Source organism: Larus michahellis, chromosome 2 (genome assembly GCF_964199755.1).
Source record: "Larus michahellis chromosome 2, bLarMic1.1, whole genome shotgun sequence".
Lineage (NCBI taxonomy): Eukaryota > Metazoa > Chordata > Aves > Charadriiformes > Laridae > Larus > Larus michahellis.
Genome location: NC_133897.1, coordinates 20,101,154 through 20,122,644, shown reverse-complemented (window position 1 = coordinate 20,122,644; position 21,491 = coordinate 20,101,154). Strand labels below are relative to the sequence as shown.

The following is a 21,491-nucleotide window of genomic DNA, read 5'->3' as shown; positions in this document are numbered from 1 at the left end:
TAATTGGATGAGCTGATCACAGCCTAGAAAATAAGGTACATTTAATCAACAGCGAAGGCCAAAACCAAGTATAAAAAGAAAGAACTTATAAAAGAAACATTACAATTAATTCTGAGCTATGGAAGATGACAAGGCCACGCGTTTTTCTGCATTTCAGAGGATGTTCTCAGTAGACCATCAGTTGTCATTGCATACACCATACTGTGCTTTTCAGTGATGGTTATTGTGTGAATAACCAGGTCAGCCAGTTGTTTAAATAAAGTTGAGAGAAAAATACCACAGAAAAATGAGAGTGAGAAACAGCTATATTCTTTAAACATATTTTCTCTATTATTCTTACTTACTTTTCAAAATACTGGAGGCAGCTCATGAAAATCTTTTCCTTCTTAGGTCATCGTTTCTTTATTCTTTTATAAAGATTCATAGTATTTTTTGTTGTTTATCTTCAGCAATATATTGTGATTTCAAGAAGAGATGATAAAAATAGGAGGAAGGGAATGAATAATAGGAGAGATGGGCTATTGGAAACAAAGATACTGTGTTTGTTTAAATATCCCCATTCCTAACTGTGGGACAGACACAGCAAAATGGTAGACAATATTCTCGCCATTTAACTTAGTAAAGTTTAGTGTCTGAATCCGTATTTAAACTGCCAGATATCTCAGATATTGCACGTCAGTGGCTGAAAACCCCTAATTGAACCCCTAATTCAAAATTGCTCTGTTCCCGGCAAATCTTAACAGAATTAGTGTGAGGTGCGTTAAGGTACCTCCTTGTAGACTCGTACGCCTCATCAGGCAACCAACTTTGAGGCTTTCAGATGATGTTTTTTCAGTTCTCCATGTCTGTAGGATGTAAGCTTTTTGCATACAGAATTTAGCATCGCGGAAGAGTGGTGCAGGTTCAGACTCACAGATTCTAACCAGGTTCAGATTACCTTAGAGAAACAAGACCTAATCATATTTTTTTCCGGCCTGCAACACCCACTCTGGGTTTGCATGTTGCATTGCACAGTGATAGTTAAATACTGTAGCAGGGGACAGACAAATCATAAATACAGGAATAACTTATTTTATTTATTTTCTTGGTTACTTTTATTTGAAATGTGGAAAGCAGAGTCTGATGAGCGCTTGCCACTGTAGGTGTTACAGCCCTAGAACAACCAAATGATCAGTTCATGCCTAACTTTGTTAATGAAAATAGTCTTACGGACTTCTTATATGATTATTCTTAATTATGTGCTTAATTATATACTTTTAAGCATAAATCTATGACGGAGCTAAGACTGAAGTATACAGTACCCTGCAGGATATTGCTTAAAAACCCCTAAACTTATAAGTCATCTAGGGTGAACAAGAAGTTATGCGTTTCCTTGATATTGCTCGTGAACAGGAGTATAGATGCAATATTGTATATCTGTTGAGATAGTGCAAAAATACGGAGCTTCAACATAGCATCTCCACATGGGTGGAGAGACAGCAAAAGGAGGAAGGCTATGTGACCCCAGAGAACTGAACCTCTTGAATACCAGACTACTTTTTACTTTAATGGTGTAACTGGTTTATATCTCTTAAAAAAGTATGGTTTGGAATATGATCTGGATTCCCTTGAGATGTTTTAAGATTTATCTGATTCTAGTTGTTTGATTTTAATTTTTATTAAATATTATATGAAATTATATAAAATATTAGCTATAACCCTCACTAAAATGAAATTCAACACAAGTTTTTAGGATTTTTTTGACAAAAACTGAGAAAAAGACAAAAACATCAATGAAGAGGAGACCCTTCACTTTTTTGTTGTTTGGAAATTAAAAGAAAAAAGACTTTGCCAAGTTAACACATGTGTCATTTTCAACATTTCAGCATGAGTTGGAGCCAAAGAACATATACAGTTTGAGGGTTGCTGTAGATATAGTGTGTGCTGGAAAACGTAAATCCTGAAACATAAGAAGTCCTAATGTTTTGTGCAGACCTCCTCCTTTGTTCTCATCTCTCTGACTGCATTCCTGGTTCACGTTTCACTGGTCTTTTTGTTTCCGTGCTTCCTTTTGAACCATTTGTCATTGGCTATCTCCGTTTTTTCAGTTGCTTAAATGCTGTCTTGCGGATTGCTTGCAGTTGATCCTGTACATTGACTCTGTATTTTCACGTGATGAAAGACTTCACCCTTTCCCTTCTTTGGCAGATACTCGAGCGCTTAAAATTTCTGTTGGAAGAACCTCTTTGGCCTGAACCCAGCTGAGTTACCATCCTGACTTTTTCCCATCCCAGCATTGTTGAGAAATATCACTTTCTTGCATCCTCCCCACAAAACCATTGTGCACAGGAAATAGGCAGTTGATCCTCATTTCCTTCCTTCAGTTTCAAGCTGTTTAAGAGGGCTTATGAGTCAGCATCTCGTTTAGTTGTATATCATCATCTATGTACTCATCTCTAGCCCTTTGTGTTTTCATTATCGTTTCCCTCCAGCATCGGCTGATTGCATGTCTCTGCAGGATCTCACCCAGAAACTGTAAACCTAGGGAGCACTAATTGGCATCAAAATGTCCTGGCTAACCCAGCCTTGCTTCATACCATACCCAGGCATTTCTCTGATTTTAGCCACTTCTTGTCTCAGCAGCTGTGTCATCTTCCTGGGTGACCCACAATAAATGTAACGTATTTAATGTATTCTGCCTTTGTAAGGACTTCCCTTTTGAAATCCATCAGAAGCATAAATCAAGGGCATATTACACAGACTGAAAAAAGGGGCAAAGCTTAATGTGCTCCTTGATTTCTCCACTTTCGCAGCACTGCCAGTACCTCAATGAAAAGGCACTTTGGCTTGCATCGTCACTGCCGGCGAGAACAGCAGTGCTGCATTCCCACAGTGGGAGCACACTGCGCTCCTAACACCCTTCTGTGACATTATTTCAGACTGACTCAGGGGGGACAGATGTCTCCTGCTAAATCATCAACACAAATGTCTCAAGCATCTGCGTTTTCCTTTGGAGACTTAGAATTTCAGTCTTCAACAGGCCCGATCCTGCTTAAAATGGTGAATACTTTCCTTTGATCTGCTTGGTAAGCAGATCCCACAAGGCACACTTACAGTTCATTCACCCTTGTTTTGAAGGCCCTGGGATAATGACTAATACAGTCAGTCAGCCCCAAGATATTAATCCTTGTCCTCCCTAAGTTACTGCACGCTAATCCTTCGGGTACTACCTTACAAGTGGTGTTCACCAGACTTCCCTTGACTTTGTTTGATGACATTCAGCACATTCCTGGCAACTTTGCTTTCCTCCCGTGACTCTTAGCTTTCTACACCTCTTCCAGGGCCACCGCTCACTCCGTTTAGGTTTAAAGTTCAAAAACAACATGTCTGGCAGCTGTTTCCTTTGTCTCTGGTACCTTTCTCATTACAATAAAGACTGGCTTCTGAAAATAGTTTTTCTCCATGTAACATCCCATCCTGCTCATACTTGCCATTAGCGAGGCTCTGCAACCGTTCTGTTAGCTATGTCTCATGTTTCCAGTCTCCTCCTCAGCCTCTAACATTTTCCACTCTTTTACAGAGGAAATTACTTATGCTCTTCTGTTGATTTTCTCCATAATACTTTTATACGTCTGCCTATCTGTATTAATCTGTTTCTTTGCATGTGTAATGGTCTTGATTATATTTCTCCCATATTGGCGTGTCTGGATCTTCTTTATAACACTGTGGAGGCCGGAGGTGGACTAATTTTATGTATTTTAACTGCAAGAGTTGGTACACGAGTTGGTTCCTCCTGTATTCTGGCTATTTGCTTTCACAACTCATGAGCACTTAACACTAATTTCAACAGGAGCCTCTCTGCTCTCATGGTATTTGGTAACAGACGGTGGAAATCCCAGTCATTCTTACAGCTCACTGGGACAGGCCCACCTTTTATAGGTTGTCCTCATGCTGTTCAAGCTGGTCAAGTAATGTTTATTTAAGCCAGCTAAGGATCTGCACTCTCATATATGGGAATGAAATCACAGGCCCTGTACAACTCCATTTAGGAGGAGGCATGGGATCCTATCTGCTGGCCAGCAGAGGTTGCTCAGAGCACATTAGTTGAGTGTTCTGCACTCTACAGCCCTTTATGTCTTATAAGTCAAGTCCAGGGTTTTTTAATCTTTTGTGGGATTTGCTCCAACATCCTGTTTCTCCCCTCATGCCAGGTATTTGCTCTGATGCCTCACCTCTCTGGAACAATGATGGTGTCGACGAGGGAAGCAGGAGACGGGGGATTGTCCCAGGAATCTGTCCCTGGGGTGGGCAAGATTGCAGTCCATGCTGCATTTGGAAATTGCAAAGCTCTCCTTGAATTCATTTCCCATCATTGTGGACTATATATATCGTTATGCATGCCCACAGATGGAAAAAAAATAATACGCCCCTACAATCTAGGAGGAAAGGAAGAAATAGATCATAATTGTTTTCCCTCTTTAAATACCCTTGAGGTCATCAGAGTGCTGATGAAGGCATCAGTGTGGTGTTGAGTTTGGAAAGGAATATAGAAAGTTAAGAAATATTTTGGAAAGTTCCAAAGGAAGCCATGCTTCAGGTTTGGATTCAGACCCAAATGTCTTCAAATTTCATTCATAATAAGGTCTTTACGTGGGCTGCAGTAATGGTCTTGATTATATTTCTCCCATATTGGCATGTCTGGATCTTTTTTGTGTGATCTGAAGTTTGCTGTGTAACACTGTGAAGGCCTGAGGTGGACTAGTTTTATGTATTTTAACTGCAAATCCTCATCTATCCACTTGCTTTAAAATAAAAATAAATACCATGTTATGATAAGAGGAGGGGGAGAGGTAAGAACACAGACTGCATTTCCCCTGGATTGAGGGTGGGAAATGTTGCTGGTTTTGTCAAGCGTCCTTACTTCCTTACCCACCCTTAGGTCAGAATTGATGTTTCACTTCCTTTGGGAGTAGGAAAGTACAGAGAAAAGTGACACAGGTGTAACTCCTCGTGAGGTGACAGGATTTGACGAAACCAAGTAGCTCGAGTTGATCCTGTGCAATGGCTTTAGGGAGGGCAGCTATTGCACTCTTTTAATGCTGCCGTTGTGCAGAGTACTGTCCCTTCCAAAGTGTGGTCTTGATGTGTAATGATACATGAATATCAACCAAACATGCAGCATGAGTTTTTCTTTTGGAAGTCTCACATATTTGGCATTGAGATGGGATTTAGTCCTTAGAGAATCCATAACTTTTTTCTTTTTAGTCAGGAGAATAGTTTAATTAAAGGACAAATAGAACTTCTCAGGCTTGCGTGTGTGGGGTGGTGACATTATAAAAACATGAGAAACCCTAATACAGTTTCAGTATTACTGAGACATTAGCAACAGACTGTTTTGTCTTTGTGGTTTGGAATTGGAATTTATCCAGTTGTTGCCGGAAGGCTACATTTAATTTGTACTGTGTTTGCATAAATAGCTTATTTGTAAAAATCGCATTTTACTTGAACAATTCTAAATGATGCATTTATCATAGGAAGAAAAATGATCTATTGTTCTCTTTAAATAAAATGGTACTGCCCTTCCAAAGTATCCAATCGATAAAAACATGAAAAATCACAGCATACTTATGTGTTGCTTATCTCGTCCCCAGAATCAGCTCTCATATGCTCATATCCTCTGGGTTTGTAAAATTCAAAAGATTCTTTGAATTACTTTCTTAATTATGATGTTGGCATTATAATTACTTGCTAAATCAGATTCTTTAACAATGATGTCCTTGTTATCAAAGCAGTTGCATTTCTTTGCCTGGTATGAATAGCTGCATGCTCTGAACGGGGCAGCAGCAGTTGTGGGAGCGTGACTCTGGCTGAGGGAGGAATCGATCGCTCAGAGAAGGTTGTTTTAGAGCACTATACAAAATCTCTTTTATCCCCACGTCTACCCCACAGGCAAACGAAGATTAAGGAAAATATAGGACCTCTACCTATAAGGACTCAAACAGCAGAAGGCAATTTCCACTCCATTTTGAATCTTAAAAATGTTTGTGGGAGGAAAAAATGTTTGGGTTTTTTTGGCCCTTAAACCCCTTTTAGCACATTTTCACATTCTGTGTGCTTTAAGATCAAATGTAGAATAGTAAAGAGAGAGATGATTAGAGAATACTTTTTAATCATACCATCGTTTATCTTTTATTCTTTTAAAAGTTATGGTTAATCAAGAGTAATACAGTATTTCTGAGTTCTGCTTGAAGGATTCCATGTCTCTGTAGTAAGTGTGAAACCAACACAGAGGTGTAATGACTGCTTCTAACTCCAGCCAAGAGTTGTATAATTTCTTAGGAAGAATGCATATTTTGCCATTTCTCATCAGAAATGGTTGCTAGATATATATTTGAATCTGTGTGGCTCAACTCTCCGCCATTGTTCTTGTATTAGAACATTCTCCATTTCTTTGGCACACCACCACACATAGCGCATCCAAACTGAGTCCAGCAAGGGTCCTGAGAATATTGCATATTACGTATGGATAGATCATATTGTTCCCTGCCACATATGCCTTTCCTTCATTATTTTTCAGTGCCTCCTCTCCCTCTCCCTCTCCCTCTCCCTCTCCCTCTCCCTCTCCCTCTCCCTCTCCCTCTCCCTCTCCCTCTCCCTCTCCCTCTCCCTCTCCCTCTCCCTCTCCCTCTCCCTCTCCCTCTCCCTCTCCCTCTCCTCTCCTCTCCTCTCCTCAGTATACTTTCAGTATGCATAGGTTATTCTCTTTTAATTTCTGTCGTTCTCCATTTTCTTTTCCTGTTAACAATTATCTCTCCCCCTTCCCTTCTTTTCTCTCTTTGATCCACAGGTTTTGCAGTGCATGTTGGTCTCCCTTCATTCAGAACTTGACATTCAAAGGTACTTGATGAAAATTGAATCCTCTCAGAGAGTTAGTACTGTACTTTCTTTTTTCTGCACTCTGCTGTGGATTGAGTTTGTTACCCTATGTGTGTCTTGTTTCACAACTAGCATTCTCAAATAAATAGGGATCTGCATGCTTTTTCCCTCTGTATTTCACAGCAGCGAAGTGTCATTCATATAGATTAATTGCATATGGGAGTGTGATGCATGTGCATCCTTTGACAATTTTTAATTCTGACTTTTCCTTTAATGGCATGATAGACATGAAGTCCACACTCTTGTCTTAGATGCTTTGAAATCCACCAAAATTCAGTGGGAGATCCTAGACAAATAAGTGATCCCTATCAGCTGTCCCAATTCTAATTTTATTTATGTATTTACACCTACTTGGAACTGGTTTAAGGGGTAAAAGTTTTGCTGCGAAGTTAAGGACAGCTCTGTGGGCACAGGAGTAAATATTTTTGTATTTGACATGCAAAAAAGCTTAGTTCTGCAACTTGCAAAATGATCTTATATGTACACTGTGCACCTCTGAAGTCACCTGTATCTCACCGTTCCTCTTGTTGAGCTCCTCTTCCATTTCTGTATGGCTTATAACACCGTATAGAAAGGATGTCCACTAGAATTACTTTTTTTTTTTCCCCACCCGGGCAGTGCATGTGCCTTTTAGTTACCTACATAAAAGGTGCCTCTGCTTGGTTTCTACTGCAGTCAAAAGCGCAATCACAAAAGCACCAAGATAACGCCTGCTGCAAGCAAGGACTGAGGCTTTGGAGCATGCAGAGCGCACAGCAGCTTATTTGCACCTGATTTCCCGACTCGTTTTGTTTCCACTTACAGGATTTAAGTAGGCCAATAAACATGCCGACCACAGGGAAGGGTGGGAGAGGCAGAGGTGTGGAGAGCAGGAAGGCTTCTCCCTCTGCCATGGAAATGGCCTCAAGGGAGGGAAAAAGAAGCGAAAGGGCAAGATGACAAGTTGGAAGAGAGGAGCAGGAGAAGCTCTTCTCTCCTACAGCATTTCTCTTGCAGCAGCCCCCTAACTCTCCCCAGGTGCCAGAGCAGCAAGCTCTGATAAGCGCTTCATCACACGTTTACTTCCATGAGTAGAGGCTAAAAATAAGTCTCCGGCGTGGGTGTGCTGCTGCCGGAGGCCGCTCTGTCTCCCGCTTGCTTTTCCCGGGTGTTTCCCCTTGCTGGGGGCTGGCAGTGCCCACCGGCCCGGCCCCACAGAGGCCAGCTCACACCCTGCCCCAGAGACCTCGCTCCCACTCGCTCACCAGCCTTCATGTTGATGGCTCTTTTTTCGGTTATTTTTAAAATAGCACGTTAACGAAGAACTCCTTAGCTTGTAGAAACACAGGAAAACAGGTTTTTCCAGGACCGCCCCATCGCGTTCCTTTGCTTTGGGAAACAAACACCACGAAAACAGACCCTCCTCCTGTTTTCCTTAGGGACATGTGTGGGAGAACAGGGATGGGTAGATAACAATTTTCTTGAATCAGAACACACTATCCCCTAGGTACATTTAGGTATCTGGTATATATTCCTTCCTCCCCCCCTGTTTTTGCATGTGGTTTTAAGCATGTAAAGATCTTTCCCCTTTAATCAGCATAATGACAGTTTTTGTTTAAATCATCCCTTTTAATCTGCAGAGTTCTCATGACGGTTTTGGGGATTGTGTAGGTAGGAGTTACCTCACCCGCTGCTGATGAAATGCAGCCATCTCCCGGATGGAACAAGGGGTCATGCTGGCTCATGAATACTTCACAGCAGGGTTTTTAGGAGGGAAAAGAGAAATAGCTTCCAACTGAAACTGCCATAAGATTTTAACTAAGACAAATGTTGGTGTCCAGGCTGGAATTTATGGATAACTTATTTAAACAAAGTAATAATAAACTGAAGCCATGATGCAAGAATATGACAGAGGCTGCGAAAGAACAAATTTTGCTGTGAGCAAAATTGATGGAGCCATAGAAGCCTTTGTGGGGAAGAATAGTGAGGTGATCAGTCACTTTTTAAATTTGGCTATCACATATAAATAAATGCTTCATGTCACAAAGCATTAGAATAAATCAGAGTGTTATACGATTTTTAAAATGAAGGACTTCTTTCACTCAGTGAGAATTTTGCTTATTACCAATGGGTGACTATTAGTTTTGTCTGTAATTTTACTTCAGTTTCTACCCTAAAATCTCAGGCTGGCATTTGTAGAAAGAGAAAACCTTGGATTTGGACAGAAGTATTTTTACACTTTAACGTGGATGGCCTGGGTTTTTCTGATATTTCATGTATTCCAAAGAGATGCCACAGCATGTTGCATCTTTCAGTCTGGACTTGTCTGGACCAATTAAGCTGCTCTTAGACGGGCTGCTGAGTTCCTTAGGGCAACATTTTCAAATGCAAGTTCCTCCAATTAAACATCTGAATAAGAGGTCTGGCAGCGTAAGTGCTGAGCACCTACAGCTTTTATTGCTTCTAATGAATATCTTTACTGTAAACACACAGCTTTCCTGAAGAACAGTCTTCAATTTATCTAGGCGCTTAGAGTTAGGAACCAAAATTTGAAAATGTTCCTTCTTGTCAGTCATTTATAACAAAGTTTCATGAAAACCTTTCTCTGATAACTCTGGGGATCACCCTGCTGAAGAGCGAGCCATAGTCCTGGGAAGGGCAAGCAGGCATTGGCAGCCTGCGGATGTCCTGCTTGGTGATTCACAGCACTCAGGATTAAAAGAAATGGGTTTGGCAGCTTGCCATAGCAGGGAGCACGCAGCTGGCCACCAACAGGAGCTAGGGAAGGCTCCTGGGAAAATGTGCAGATTTTTAGGATGATTTGAATATCATTCCAACCTAAAAATATGGCAGATAAATTCTGACACATCATTAGATGTGGTTTTTTCCACTAGGTGAAAGAAACTGGGGTCAGCATCAGCGAACACAAAGAGTGGTGATAAAGATCCTGTCATAAGCAGAGAGGAGTTTAACCTTCAGATAAATTCATAGAAATGAGTGAAATAACCACTCAGCATGGCATCCTGAACCTGCCGTAGCAATGGGCTCTGGGAACGTGTAGCTGGGACTGATCATTACCAGGTTTTAATGCAGCACCTTCCTGTGGCAGCTGGTGCCTTTGGCTGAGTTACCTTCCCCTCTTTCTTGTTCATGCTGGGAGGGAAGGGGAATGCTTTCTTTTACTTTACTTGGGAAAATTTTTCTGGGTCTGTTTCCTCCCTTCCTCAGAGCGTGAAAAGATCTGCACCGGGGCTGTACCTTAGGTACACTGAATTCATTGCTTTGCTTAATTACCGTGACCCGGGGAGGGCTCTGTGATTTGTGCTGTGTTTGCTTTCCTCCTGCGGTGAGTACGGGTGAACTCAGGCTTTCCCCTGGACCGCCGGCTGGCAGCCGAGGGGGAGGCCGGGCAGCATCCAACGCAGGACATGCCTCAAAGTCGGGTAGGCTGCAGGCAAGTGGGGTACCTTGGTTCAGTGCTAGGGACGGTGGGCAGCCACGGCTCAGGTGCTGTGTCTCTCCTTATCAAGGAGGAAAGACTTCTGGGTGTTCATACTATAGAAATTAATATTGCCACCAACCGGAGAGTTCTCATGAGCAAGGACCGGCTTTGTAGCTCGTTGCCATTGATTCAACTGAAAACAGTGAAACGTTTGTGTTTGAAATACAGAAATAAGAGCCAGAGACATCCGCTAACCCATGAGCAGACACTGAGGAGTAGTAGAAATAACTCCTACAGAGTCTGCATGTTGTCGAGTGGGCAGTTGCTCCCCTGCTCTCTTCAGCTCCCGAGAGCACGGATGCTGGCGTGCGCCTGCTCCTGGCATGGTACCGGCTTCAGCTGGTGGTGTCTGAAAGGAACATACCATAGATTTTTACATCTCACGATGGTGAAATAACACACAGAGAAAAGCGAGCTTGTCATGAAAGATGGTTTTATGTTGCATTCAGCTGCTGAATCACCTCCCCACCCCCAGTTCCCCCAGTGAGAGAGAGTATCCTAATGCATCCATTGCACAGATGTAATATGAACTTTAGTTTATATAGACGTGTATAAGCATTTAACTTCTCTGAGAAAGTGCTATGGAAAACATTGTTACAATAAATGCTTAAAAATAAGAACATGTGGGTAGTATTCACTTTCTCTCCAACAGCAATATGTCACTAATAACATGTCCAGACAAGTAAAACCTTGCAGTTGTGATAATATGGGACCCCAAAGCCTCTGTATCTTTGTAAAAAGCAGATCCTTCATTCAGACAACCTTAATTTGGACAATTTGACACAAATGTGATGAAGAAATATTATTGTTGTGGTAATAAGAGCTCAAGTGCTGTGGCAATATTTCAGAGTTAATAAATTCATCATACATTAAACACAGCCTGTTTATATGCATATTTGCAGTCTGTCACACATCCGGTAGCCATCTTCCACACAAGTCACAGGAAAAATAGTTTACTTGAAGGTCAAGAAAAGCGGGTTTCCGTTTTTCTTTTCTTTTTTCTTCTTTATTTGAAATGTCAAGAGGACACTCAAATGGGTTTTTTGCCTATGCTAAGTGTGTTCTTTAGAGCACTTGATTGGAAAGAGTTATTTTACTAGTGCTGTATTATTTTTTGATGTCTTTGTTTACCATTTGTACACTGCCAGGAATGCTAGCAACTTCGAAGATGTGTATGATAAGATTCTTCTCCTGAAGAGATAAGTTTCTGTCAAGATAAAGGCTAAGGAAGTTCCTGGAGACAGAAAATGAAAAGTGTGAATTGATCAAGAGATTAAATTAAATTCCTCTTCAGGTCATGGGATTTTTTTTCTTAGTTCTTCTTTTGTCTGTGAAAATGTGTGAAACATTTACAGGAGAGATTTTTAAAAAGGAAAAGAAGGAAAAAAAGGTTTCATTTATGTAAATTAATATGGAAAATAAATGGAAATGAGCATGGAAGGATGTTAGGAAGAGCAGAGCCATAAAACTGGGTAGAACAAAAGGGTGACGGCATTAGTGGGGACAAACATGAGCAGAGGAGCAGGAGCAGCGGCTTGTGTGGCACTTGAAGAGAGAGAGGCATCCCTGGTGCCCCGTGACTGCTCGCTGCATTGGCATCTCAGCAGTATTTCACTTCTCCTTATTCAAGTACCTTCCAGTTTCACTGCTCATTATTTGAAATTTTGTTGCATTTCAGGGGCCCTGTACTTTTTTCCAAGTCAGTGAAAGAATTACAGCAGATATATTAAAAGTGCATACTTTGGACAAGCTGTAACAGACAGGCATCAGTCGTGAGGCATGACTACCCACAGTTTTAATTCTTGATCAAATCCCAAGAGCCATTAGAAGATGCTGGATCTTCTGTAACTGCTACCTCTGCGTATTATACTTAAATATAAACCCTGAAAAGGTTGCAGGGATGTATATCCTTGTATACTAAGAAAATTAAATAAAATAGTAATCTCAATGCACTATCTAATAATATGAAAGTTTTCAGCAGAATTGTTCATCCTTATTTAGGCCTTTCCTTTCTGCTGAGCCTCTTACCCAGAACTAGTGTGGGCAAGATCTTTTATCAGAGAAGTCCTCAAGGAGGTTAAGCTCAATTCATCTGGCTGAAAAATCAAGCATATTGCACCACGAAACATGCGGGGGGATGTCTCCTAACATAAAACTGGTGAGGGGAAGACCATGGCTGACTGAGAAAATTGTAAGGGAACTAGTATTGGTATAGGGAGAGAGAGACCCGCTGCCTCGTTCTGAACCTTCTTCTGTTTTCTGGCATTTGTCCCAGAGGTGTGGCTAGGAAAGCGCTGGTATTTCCCTGGTTTTGTGTGCATGTGTGGAGTATCTGTTTACAAATGTCTTGATTTTGGATCGTGCTACTCCTCAGTGGGCATGTCTCAAGTTTTCTTCTCTGTTAGGCATTATGGTGTTTGCCCTTTGCTAGCAGACATATTAAAAAGGCAGCCACCCAGGCACAGTGGTGTCCCGTTCATTGCTTTCACTGGATTTATGCAGCATGCAGTTACAGCGGCATCCTGACTCTAGCAGCAGCTGTCTCCACAGCAGCTCTAGTTGGGTTCTGATGGGTCTTGGAACATGAGCTGTATGGTGAATATTTATTTTGTAAATGCTTATACTGCGTGCTAGTTCCTGAAAAGTGAGTATTTAAAGGGACACTTCCTGAAATACTATTTTAAGTTTTTGAATAATTTTAAAATATGTTAGTGAACATTCTGTATGGTATGATTTATTAAGCATTTCTTTGACATCTATCTTACTTATTTCATTTAATCTTGAAATCAACGCGCTGAAAAATTATTACAGGCATTGGATAATGCTGAAGGTTTCTGCCTGGCTTTCTTCATCTATCTTTACAAGTCCTTGTAGTTTGTTGCTCCATAAATGTTACTTGTCATCTCCCCACTTCATGGTCTGGTTTTCCTAAGAAGTGCTGCCTAGGAGTCACTTGATTATTAAGTAGCATCAAGCCTAGTCCTCATTGACAATAATAAGAATGCTTTCCTATTAAATATGCACTCATATCTCTCAGTTACCTGAATAACCACCGTTGTTGCTGTGTTTGAGGATTCTTTCATGTTTAAAATTCTGAATTACTCCTGAATTACAGTGTTTACACACGTTGAGCATGACATAGCTTGAAACCTTTTATAAAGGGTATCTGTATACATGGTGGATCTCATTAATAGCTTCGTTGGGTTTGTGTTTGCAGTGCTCCACTTACTAGAGTGGAACTACTATGGATTTGCACTGGTGTATGTTAAGAGTAGGACTGGGCTTCAGGTCTGAGCAGAATCCATGATCTGCCTCTGCCTTGCTTCGGAAGGCTCCAGTACTCTTGGGGCTGCAGTATTTGAGTTGAGGAATGAGGGCTGCTAAAAGGGGTTTTTTTTGGCTGCAGTATTTGAGTTGAGGAATGAGGGCTGCTAAAAGGGTTTTTTTTTTAGTCAGAGTAACGCTGGCATTATCATCCAGGGGGATCTGAGGTGCTGTATGTTAGGTCCTAAAGAATTGCCCCAGGGACAACCAAAGAAACACAGCATTGCTGAAGCTGGCTTCATCTGCGCGTTGACGGGACACGCTGGGCAACTGCAGAGCTGAAACTGTGTCTGTCGCGTCTGGTAATGGAGTATCCCCTTACTGCTTCAACATGCACCTGTTCACACGTGTCGATAAACTATGCACACGCAACTGCATGTCTCAAATGACATCTGGGGATTCAAATGAAAGAGAAACAAAAAGAAGCAAAAGCAAAGCAAAATAAGCTTGATTGATATTATCAGATTTTTTCTTAAAGAAACAAAAGCAATCCCCTTTCCAGCAAACTCTAAAGTTAAAGACCTTTTGCAGGTTGATTTTGTTGCTTTTTTTTGCATCTTGTTTTCTTTTTAGTTATGGTTTTCTAGCAAGCGAGAATGAATGCCTTCTAGCTCCCTATTAAGGGATACATAGAGATAAGTTATTAATCAGTACAAGGAACTACAAAGCTGTAATGACTTGGCTTGGTAGTACTTCTGTAATATGCCCGTGTAAATAAAATACTTCAGCAGTTATGGTTCCCAAGCCATTTAGAAAAAGTTGAATGAAAAAGTACTGACTAATCAAATTCTTTCTCTGTGTTCGCAGGTCACTTGTCACCTCTGTAAATTCTCGGGCACAAGTCCCTGTATTTACAGCCTGGAGACTAGTGCTGACCATGTCAGAGGCACTTCAAAGCATACTTTAGTTTGCTGAGAGCAAATGTTGTTAGCTTTAAGTCCTGCAAAAATTCAGCGCTCTTGAACAATTTCACTGCAGGACATTGGCTAATACCTAATACTTTAATATTAGCATTTCAAAAGTGAAAAGTTCTGGAGGATTTAGTTTTCTTGTGAGCTATTTCTAAGTTACAGAAGTTCGTGAGCAACTGCACAGCTTGGCAACAGTAGGCCTCTATAGCCAGCTAATGAAAATCTAATAAAAGTTTTTCATACTTTCAAGGCCACATAGGGAATACTATGTGATGCATGCTGTTTCTGAAACGAGCTCACCTAATTTCTCTTGAAAAACCACTGAAGGAACCACATGTCAGCAAGATAAGTCATCGTGGCTTTCCAGAAAGAGGCAAAATCTTTTCTGGATCTTGACAGCATCTTCAAACCTAGAGTTGAAGTTGATTTTAATACAGGGGATTTTCAATGTACTAGCATCTGACCTTTAATGATAGGGTAGAGGAAAGCAAATATGTTTTATGACATCTTGTGCCTGATACCGATTATAGGCCTTTATAAAGTTGATATTTACATACTGGTTTTGGGACGGAGTAAGCTTGCTGTGCTTTGAATTTCTGCTTGTACAGTGCCTGTTCTAGTTTGTTGTGATATAGAGTTTGCTTGAGAGACTGGAAAATTATCCTTCCAAAGTACTAGTAACATGTGGTTGAGAGAGTTTCACTGAACAGTATTGAGTATGCTTCTTAAAGCAACCCCTCTTTGTAGAAAGCACTTACAATGTCACTTACAGTTAGCAAAAAAATGTTCAGGACGTTGTATCTCCTATTGACTGTGTTTTTATTAGGCAGATCTTACAATGAAGAGTGTCAGTAGAAGTGCATAAATGAAACCATCTCTCTCCCCTCCTGAGAGAGTGAGCTTTTCCCAAGCACTGTGTTTAGCAATTTACTGGTATGATTGCCCAATAAAAATCATGCTTAATTTGGTCAGTTAATGAAGACATTTCTTGTTTGTGCTGATGCAACAAAAAGCAAAATTGTGATTGTGATTTCAGCTAGAAATGTTGGATGGCTATTTTGGCCTTACTGCATGACCTGTACCTTTCACAGACGGCACAGCAGAATATACTGAGATTGATAGTTTACAACTACATCGTAGTAATTCTTTTCAGAGCCTTTTTCTTAGTACACTTGTCAACGTAAGTGTGTATGTGTGCGTGTATGGACATGCCTATGCTATAGTGGTTGTTTGAGCAGCAAGGGATGGCATTGCTATACATCTCCTCAGCACGTGTCTTATCCTCGGGGCCTTGTTAGCAACAAAATTTGCAATATGGATATACAACCATAAAAACCATAGAATACCCAAAGACACTGTTTTCCTAAATAATCTACACAGAAGTGACCTTCAGCATACCACTATTTGAAGAAATTTGGACTTCTTCCTTCTTTTCTTGTTTTTTTTCCCCCCCATATTCCAGTTTCAGCAGACCAATAATGAAATGTTCTATTTTGCAGACAAGAAGCCCAAAGCCGTCCCAGAGCCCGCAGCCCAATTTGGGTGACCAGACAGAACACCTCTCTGAAGCGTCTGCTGATTCCTTAGAGGCCATGTCCGAGGGTGATTCTCCAACCCCCTTTTCGAGGGGCAGCCGCACACGGGCGAGCCTTCCCGTGGTGAGGTCAGCCAACCAAACGAAGGAAAGATCACTGGGTAAGACCCCACTTCAGTCCTTCTCCTCTCTGCTCCTAGCCTGTGTTTTCCCTTTGTGCACTGAAAATAATCTTTATATAGTTTGGGGTTAAAATATTCAAGACTTTGGTAGCACATTATTTTTAATGGCTGGTTGTTCTTTGGAAATGAGCTCAGTATGGGGTACTGGGTAACGTCGGGGAATGGTGAAATTATTTTCATAAGATTTGAAAGTGTGCGGGGAACATGGTGGACAAGGAGAAAGGCGCAGACCGTGATGTGAATTGCTGAATAACGGTTAAAACCCAATATTGCAAATACTTTTTGCCAAGCCTGCATACTGTGTGGCAGTGAACTTAGTACGAGGTTGCATCCTCATTTTCAGACAGGAGACAGAAGGGTTTTACTTTATCATCTCTTCAAAGCCAGACCTGGTTGGAAGAAGCCTAGAGATATTATTGCCTGACAGATCCAGCTCTTAGTGAAAAGACTTGGCATTTGCGTGGCGATAGCTTTCCAGGCAGAGGATTTGAATGGATATGCTGACAGAGATGCCCTTTACTTTAGGGCAGTGGCCTTCCACCTGTGCGGCGACACGGGTGATATATTAGTGCAGGTGGACATCTCTGCTTCCCGCGTTCTTCCCATATCTCAGGGTTGAATTAAGCCCAGCTGTGAACCAGGGCCCCTTTTATAAGAGTGGATTTTGTCCCTGGGACTCTGCTCTCATGTGATGGATGGTAGGAGTAAAGGCTGTTTTTTTGAGGGAGGACACCAGAGGGCAGTTAAACTGCTCTGAGAAGGTGGCATTAACTCAAATGCGGATTGCTGAGGAAGGCAGGTTTTTGCTTAGAGGTAGTAAACTGAAATGCTGCTTTCCTGAGACTCATCTCCCAACACACGGAGTGACATAAACCAAAGGCTGGGCTGTAAATCATAGCATACTTGTAAGCTTGTCACAGTGGTTTACTCGTTCCTCAACAATCTAAGACAGATTCTGTCAAGAGTATTATGATATCTGACAAACACAACAAATGAGAAGAAAACAGGGCTGGAAGGGGTCCCTGCCACCCCCAGAGCTGGCAAGTGCAGAGCAGTGGGACTGGGGACAAGGGGCTGATCCCTGCCCATGTCAGCTCATGGAGTGGCACTGCTGTGCTCCCAAAGCCCCTTGGGCCACCAATATGTCAGGCTCTTTGGGGAGAAATGTTGAAGACTCCAACCTGGACAAGACTTTTTGGTTTAGGGGTGCTTTTAAGAGCAAGCCAGTAGCACATGTATGTTTACTATACATGCAGAGGATTCATCTCTGCCTATATGTCACTGCTGGCTAGGGCGTCCTCAGAATGACTTGCTTCACCTGTGAGATTTTCCAGAAAACGTGTATTTGCTTCAAAGCGATGTCAAGTGCATTGGGACCTTTGCAAGTCCCTGTGTGACTTGCAGTCCAGCCTCACCGCGTGGGTTTCAGCTGGCGTTCAGCAATTACACACAGAATCACACAGAATCACGGAGTGATAGGGGTTGGAAGGGACCTCCAGAGATCATCTAGTCCAACTCCCCTGCCAGCGCAGGTTCACCTAGAGCAGGTTGCACAGGAACGCATCCCGCAGGCCATGAAGGGTATCTGAGCTCAGCTCTGAACTTCTCTTTCACATGTGAGCTGAGAATTGATAAACAACTTTTAGAAAGCTTTTTATTGGCACCAAAGGGAATGGCCTGCTATGCACCAGTGCTTTGTGCAATGTTTTCTCTCTCAAAAGCTGAGCTAGAAACAGCTTTCCCATTGTCAGTGCGTACATCTGAAAAGAATACAACAGCCCTGCTTCTGGAAAAGACTTATGTGCTCTAAGGCTATGAATAAACCTGGTAAGTTATAGGAAGGGCTATACTGGATTACACCAAGAGTCCGCCTGGCCCCATATTTTGTCCCCAAGAGGGACCATAGTCTAGGTCTTGCTAGCCTAGGCAAGAATAAGAGCAGGGGAAGCATGTGTGTGTGTGATCCTTCCCCCGAGTACTCTCCCAGCCTCAAGCTATCTTTAGCTCGGGGATTTCGTGGTTATGGTTTCTGCCTGTGTAATAACCTTTAAGAGCTGTCTCCTCCAGGTATTTTTTCAGTCTCCCTTTGAACCCATGTAAATTTTTCACATCCGCAACAGTGCAGCTGTGACTTTGGCAGCAAGCTTTGCTGGTTTACTGCCCAACCATGGCTTTTCCCTTGCTTTGTTTTGTATTTGCTTATCTGCTCTAAGTTAATGTCCTGCCCCCTTGTCCTTGTGTTGGAAGTGACAGCAAACATTAGATCGCTATCTGCTCCCCCTGGGCCATCTCTGATTTTGTAGGCCTGTCATTTCCCTCGGATCATCTCTTCTCCAGGCTGAGAAGTGCTGCTGTAATCACATGTTCCTCACCCAGAAACCATCCCGGACATTTGATTATCGTTGTTGCCCTTCTTTCCACTTTTTCCAGTTTTACAGTATCTTTGCTGAGATGAGAGGACCGGAGCTGCAGAAGCTCACTGTTAAGTAGTCCACTCTTAAGCCCTTTTTTAAGCATCTGTTGCGTATTCTGAAATGTGTTGTCCAGGTCTTAATGGAGGACGGTCACATGAAGCTGTACCATTTCATTTAATAGCCAGGCTTTCAGACCTTGCAAGGCATCTTATCTCAGCCTGTCTTTCATACACTAGAAAAAAAAAAACAGGAAGCAATGTAATATGAAGCATTTGAGTTGGGAGTTTTTAAATTTGAAACTGGAGCAAAATAAGTGTTTTCCCACTTGCATTGCAGGAGGGGTCACAGCTATGTGCGTAGCTTAAGGAATCATCATACTAGCCGAATGGGAAGTAATATATTGTCTCCACCCCACAATCTATCATTTTCAAGTTGTTCCAGGAACTATTAATAGCAAATGGTTTGTTTTAAAAGATAGTCTAAAAATGATTCTAAAATAGTTCAATTTTAGATTATTATTCTTCAATGGATTTCTTTTACAATAAAGTCCTTTTCAGGCTTTTCTGCCAGCGTGTTCTAACATCACCATGAGCAATGTTCTGAAATTTTAATTTTGAGACTCTTTGCAGTGTGTAGCCCGTTAGGATTGTTTTCACTTCCAGCAGTACAAGGGGAGTGTTTATTTTTAAAAAACAGGAAACTGTTTATAACTTCAGTTTTAAAAGTGTCATGAAAATATTTCTGTTCACATGATTTTAAACAAGCTGTGTGTAATCACCTCCCTTTCCACCTCTATTAATTTTTTAATTTAATCTAATTTAAATACAAATTATGTTTTGTTCCTCAGCCAACGTAATTTCAGTGAGGAAAATGACCAAATTTTGTGAATTTTTATTAATTTTACATTTAATATCTCAATGCAGTTGTTTTTAAAACCTGATGTTTTCTTTTTGAAATTCTAATTCTTCTGTAAGTTCCTGGTTTATTAACTACATATGAGTCAGTTTTGTTTTTAGATTGTGGTCTGAATTAACATGGAGCCTAAGAAGGAATAGCTGTAATACATTTTGGCTACCCCAACATCATGGTTTTGTCAGTCAGGACTAATCTAATAGGACATGGTGTTCTGACATGCGAGGTTATGGCATGCCATGTGGAGTCGACCCAGAAAACGGTGTTTCAGTTGTGGGCCCATTTAAAATTTCAGCCACAGCTTTCAAAAGGAAGGTCTTTTTTGGCTAAGAGGTCCATCAGAAATCGGCATTTGTCTCATCAATCTGCAGCCCGGAGACAAAGCAAGATATTAAAATAAATTAATTCACTGTGCAAGAGAAAATTAAATGTAATTTAAAATATCTATTTGAAAGCTGGGAGTTCTTCCAGTGCGATAACTGTGGGAAAAAATCATCTAGCAAAACTGTCAGAGCGAGAATCAGCTGAAACCTGGAAAGTGCTCAAAAGCTTTCAACGAACTTCGCTTGCAATTTGCCTGGAGGAGGCAGAACCTGACAAGCGCCCAGCGAGGTTACGCCAGCAGCCAGCCTGTGCCCGCGCCGCAGCTGGGTACCTCCGCAATGAAATGAAGACTGACGGATATTTTCACTTGTAGTCACATATTTTCACTTGTAGTGGCACAGCCGGACAAACGACGGGCCTGATCCACCAACATCTTCTGCGGTGACCGAGCGGTCGGGGCGGTTGAGGCGATGGTCGCAGCCCCGAAGGGCAGGGTGTGACTAACACCTCCGATTGCAGTAACAGCTGTAGTCCTCCCCCAGGATGGGGCTGTACAGGCAGGGTTGGACTAAGGAAGAATATGGTATTAGGAGGGATTTCCATAAACGCACAAGGATGTGGGTTTGAGAAATCACTGAGGAGGATGAAGCTTTATGGCTTGCGGGCTGCAGGCGCCTTCTCTGGGTGTCCTGGCCAGGGCGCCCTGCTGCTGTGGTCCAGATGAATAAGAAGCAGAGGATGATTTGGGTCCTCATTGGCAAACCTGTGCCTAAAATTAGATGGCATTGAAAGGCCTCTGCAGAAATATCTGAATTCTGCCATTTACATTTTATTTGCCTGCAGAGGGATTACTCACAGGAGTAAAATCACACAACCGCTTAAGGACTGGCATGGGGATGGACTTAAACAAGCGTGGAATATTCTGAACATTATTTGTTAGCCCTTCCCCCCCCCCCCCCAGCCCCAAGTTTTAGCCGGCACAGATTTTAGTGTCTGATTAATTAGTTTGCTGCCACCTTCTATGGAAATACTGTTACCGATTATAATAGTAACACCTGGATCTATTGTAGCATTTCTTGCAAAGCCTGTTAAAAAGAGTCAGGGCCGTAGTTGCAGTTTTACACATGGGAAAACTTTTGCGGAGAGAGGGATAGTGAATTGGTTGCTGTCACACGACGGTAGAAATAACTCTCTATACATGTGTATGCAATGTACTGTAAGACTTACACATAAAAATATAAATGTTAAAGGTAGACTTATATATTATATTGGTGGTAATTAATTGTTACTTACTATTTATGAGCTAGAAATTAAAATAGGCATGTTAAATCAGGTACAAGATGTGTGAATGGCCATAGATTTTATAGGAGAAGTCTGTGATTTGTTAGGAGTGGCACTGCCTTCTCGGAGCCCTTAGGGGCAGATTCAAGCCTAATGAAGTCAGCAGAATCTTCAGTTTAATTCATGGGAGAGGAGCTCCCTGGGAACTGCATT

At 41.7% G+C, this 21,491-nt stretch overlaps 1 protein-coding gene across 12 annotated transcripts in view; it reads left to right on the top strand.

The window, feature by feature from the left end:
• Nucleotides 1-21,491, top strand: part of KIAA1217 (KIAA1217 ortholog) — a 371,695-nt gene that overhangs the window by 255,831 nt on the left and 94,373 nt on the right. For 11 of the 12 annotated variants that reach the window (XM_074574454.1, XM_074574455.1, XM_074574469.1 and 8 more), the window contains one exon: nt 16,131-16,326. In XM_074574454.1, the coding sequence (XP_074430555.1) occupies nt 16,131-16,326 (196 nt within the window). Of the gene's footprint in view, nt 1-13,018; nt 13,041-16,130; nt 16,327-21,491 lie in introns of those variants that run through there. The other variant, XM_074574461.1, reaches the window with a different exon arrangement.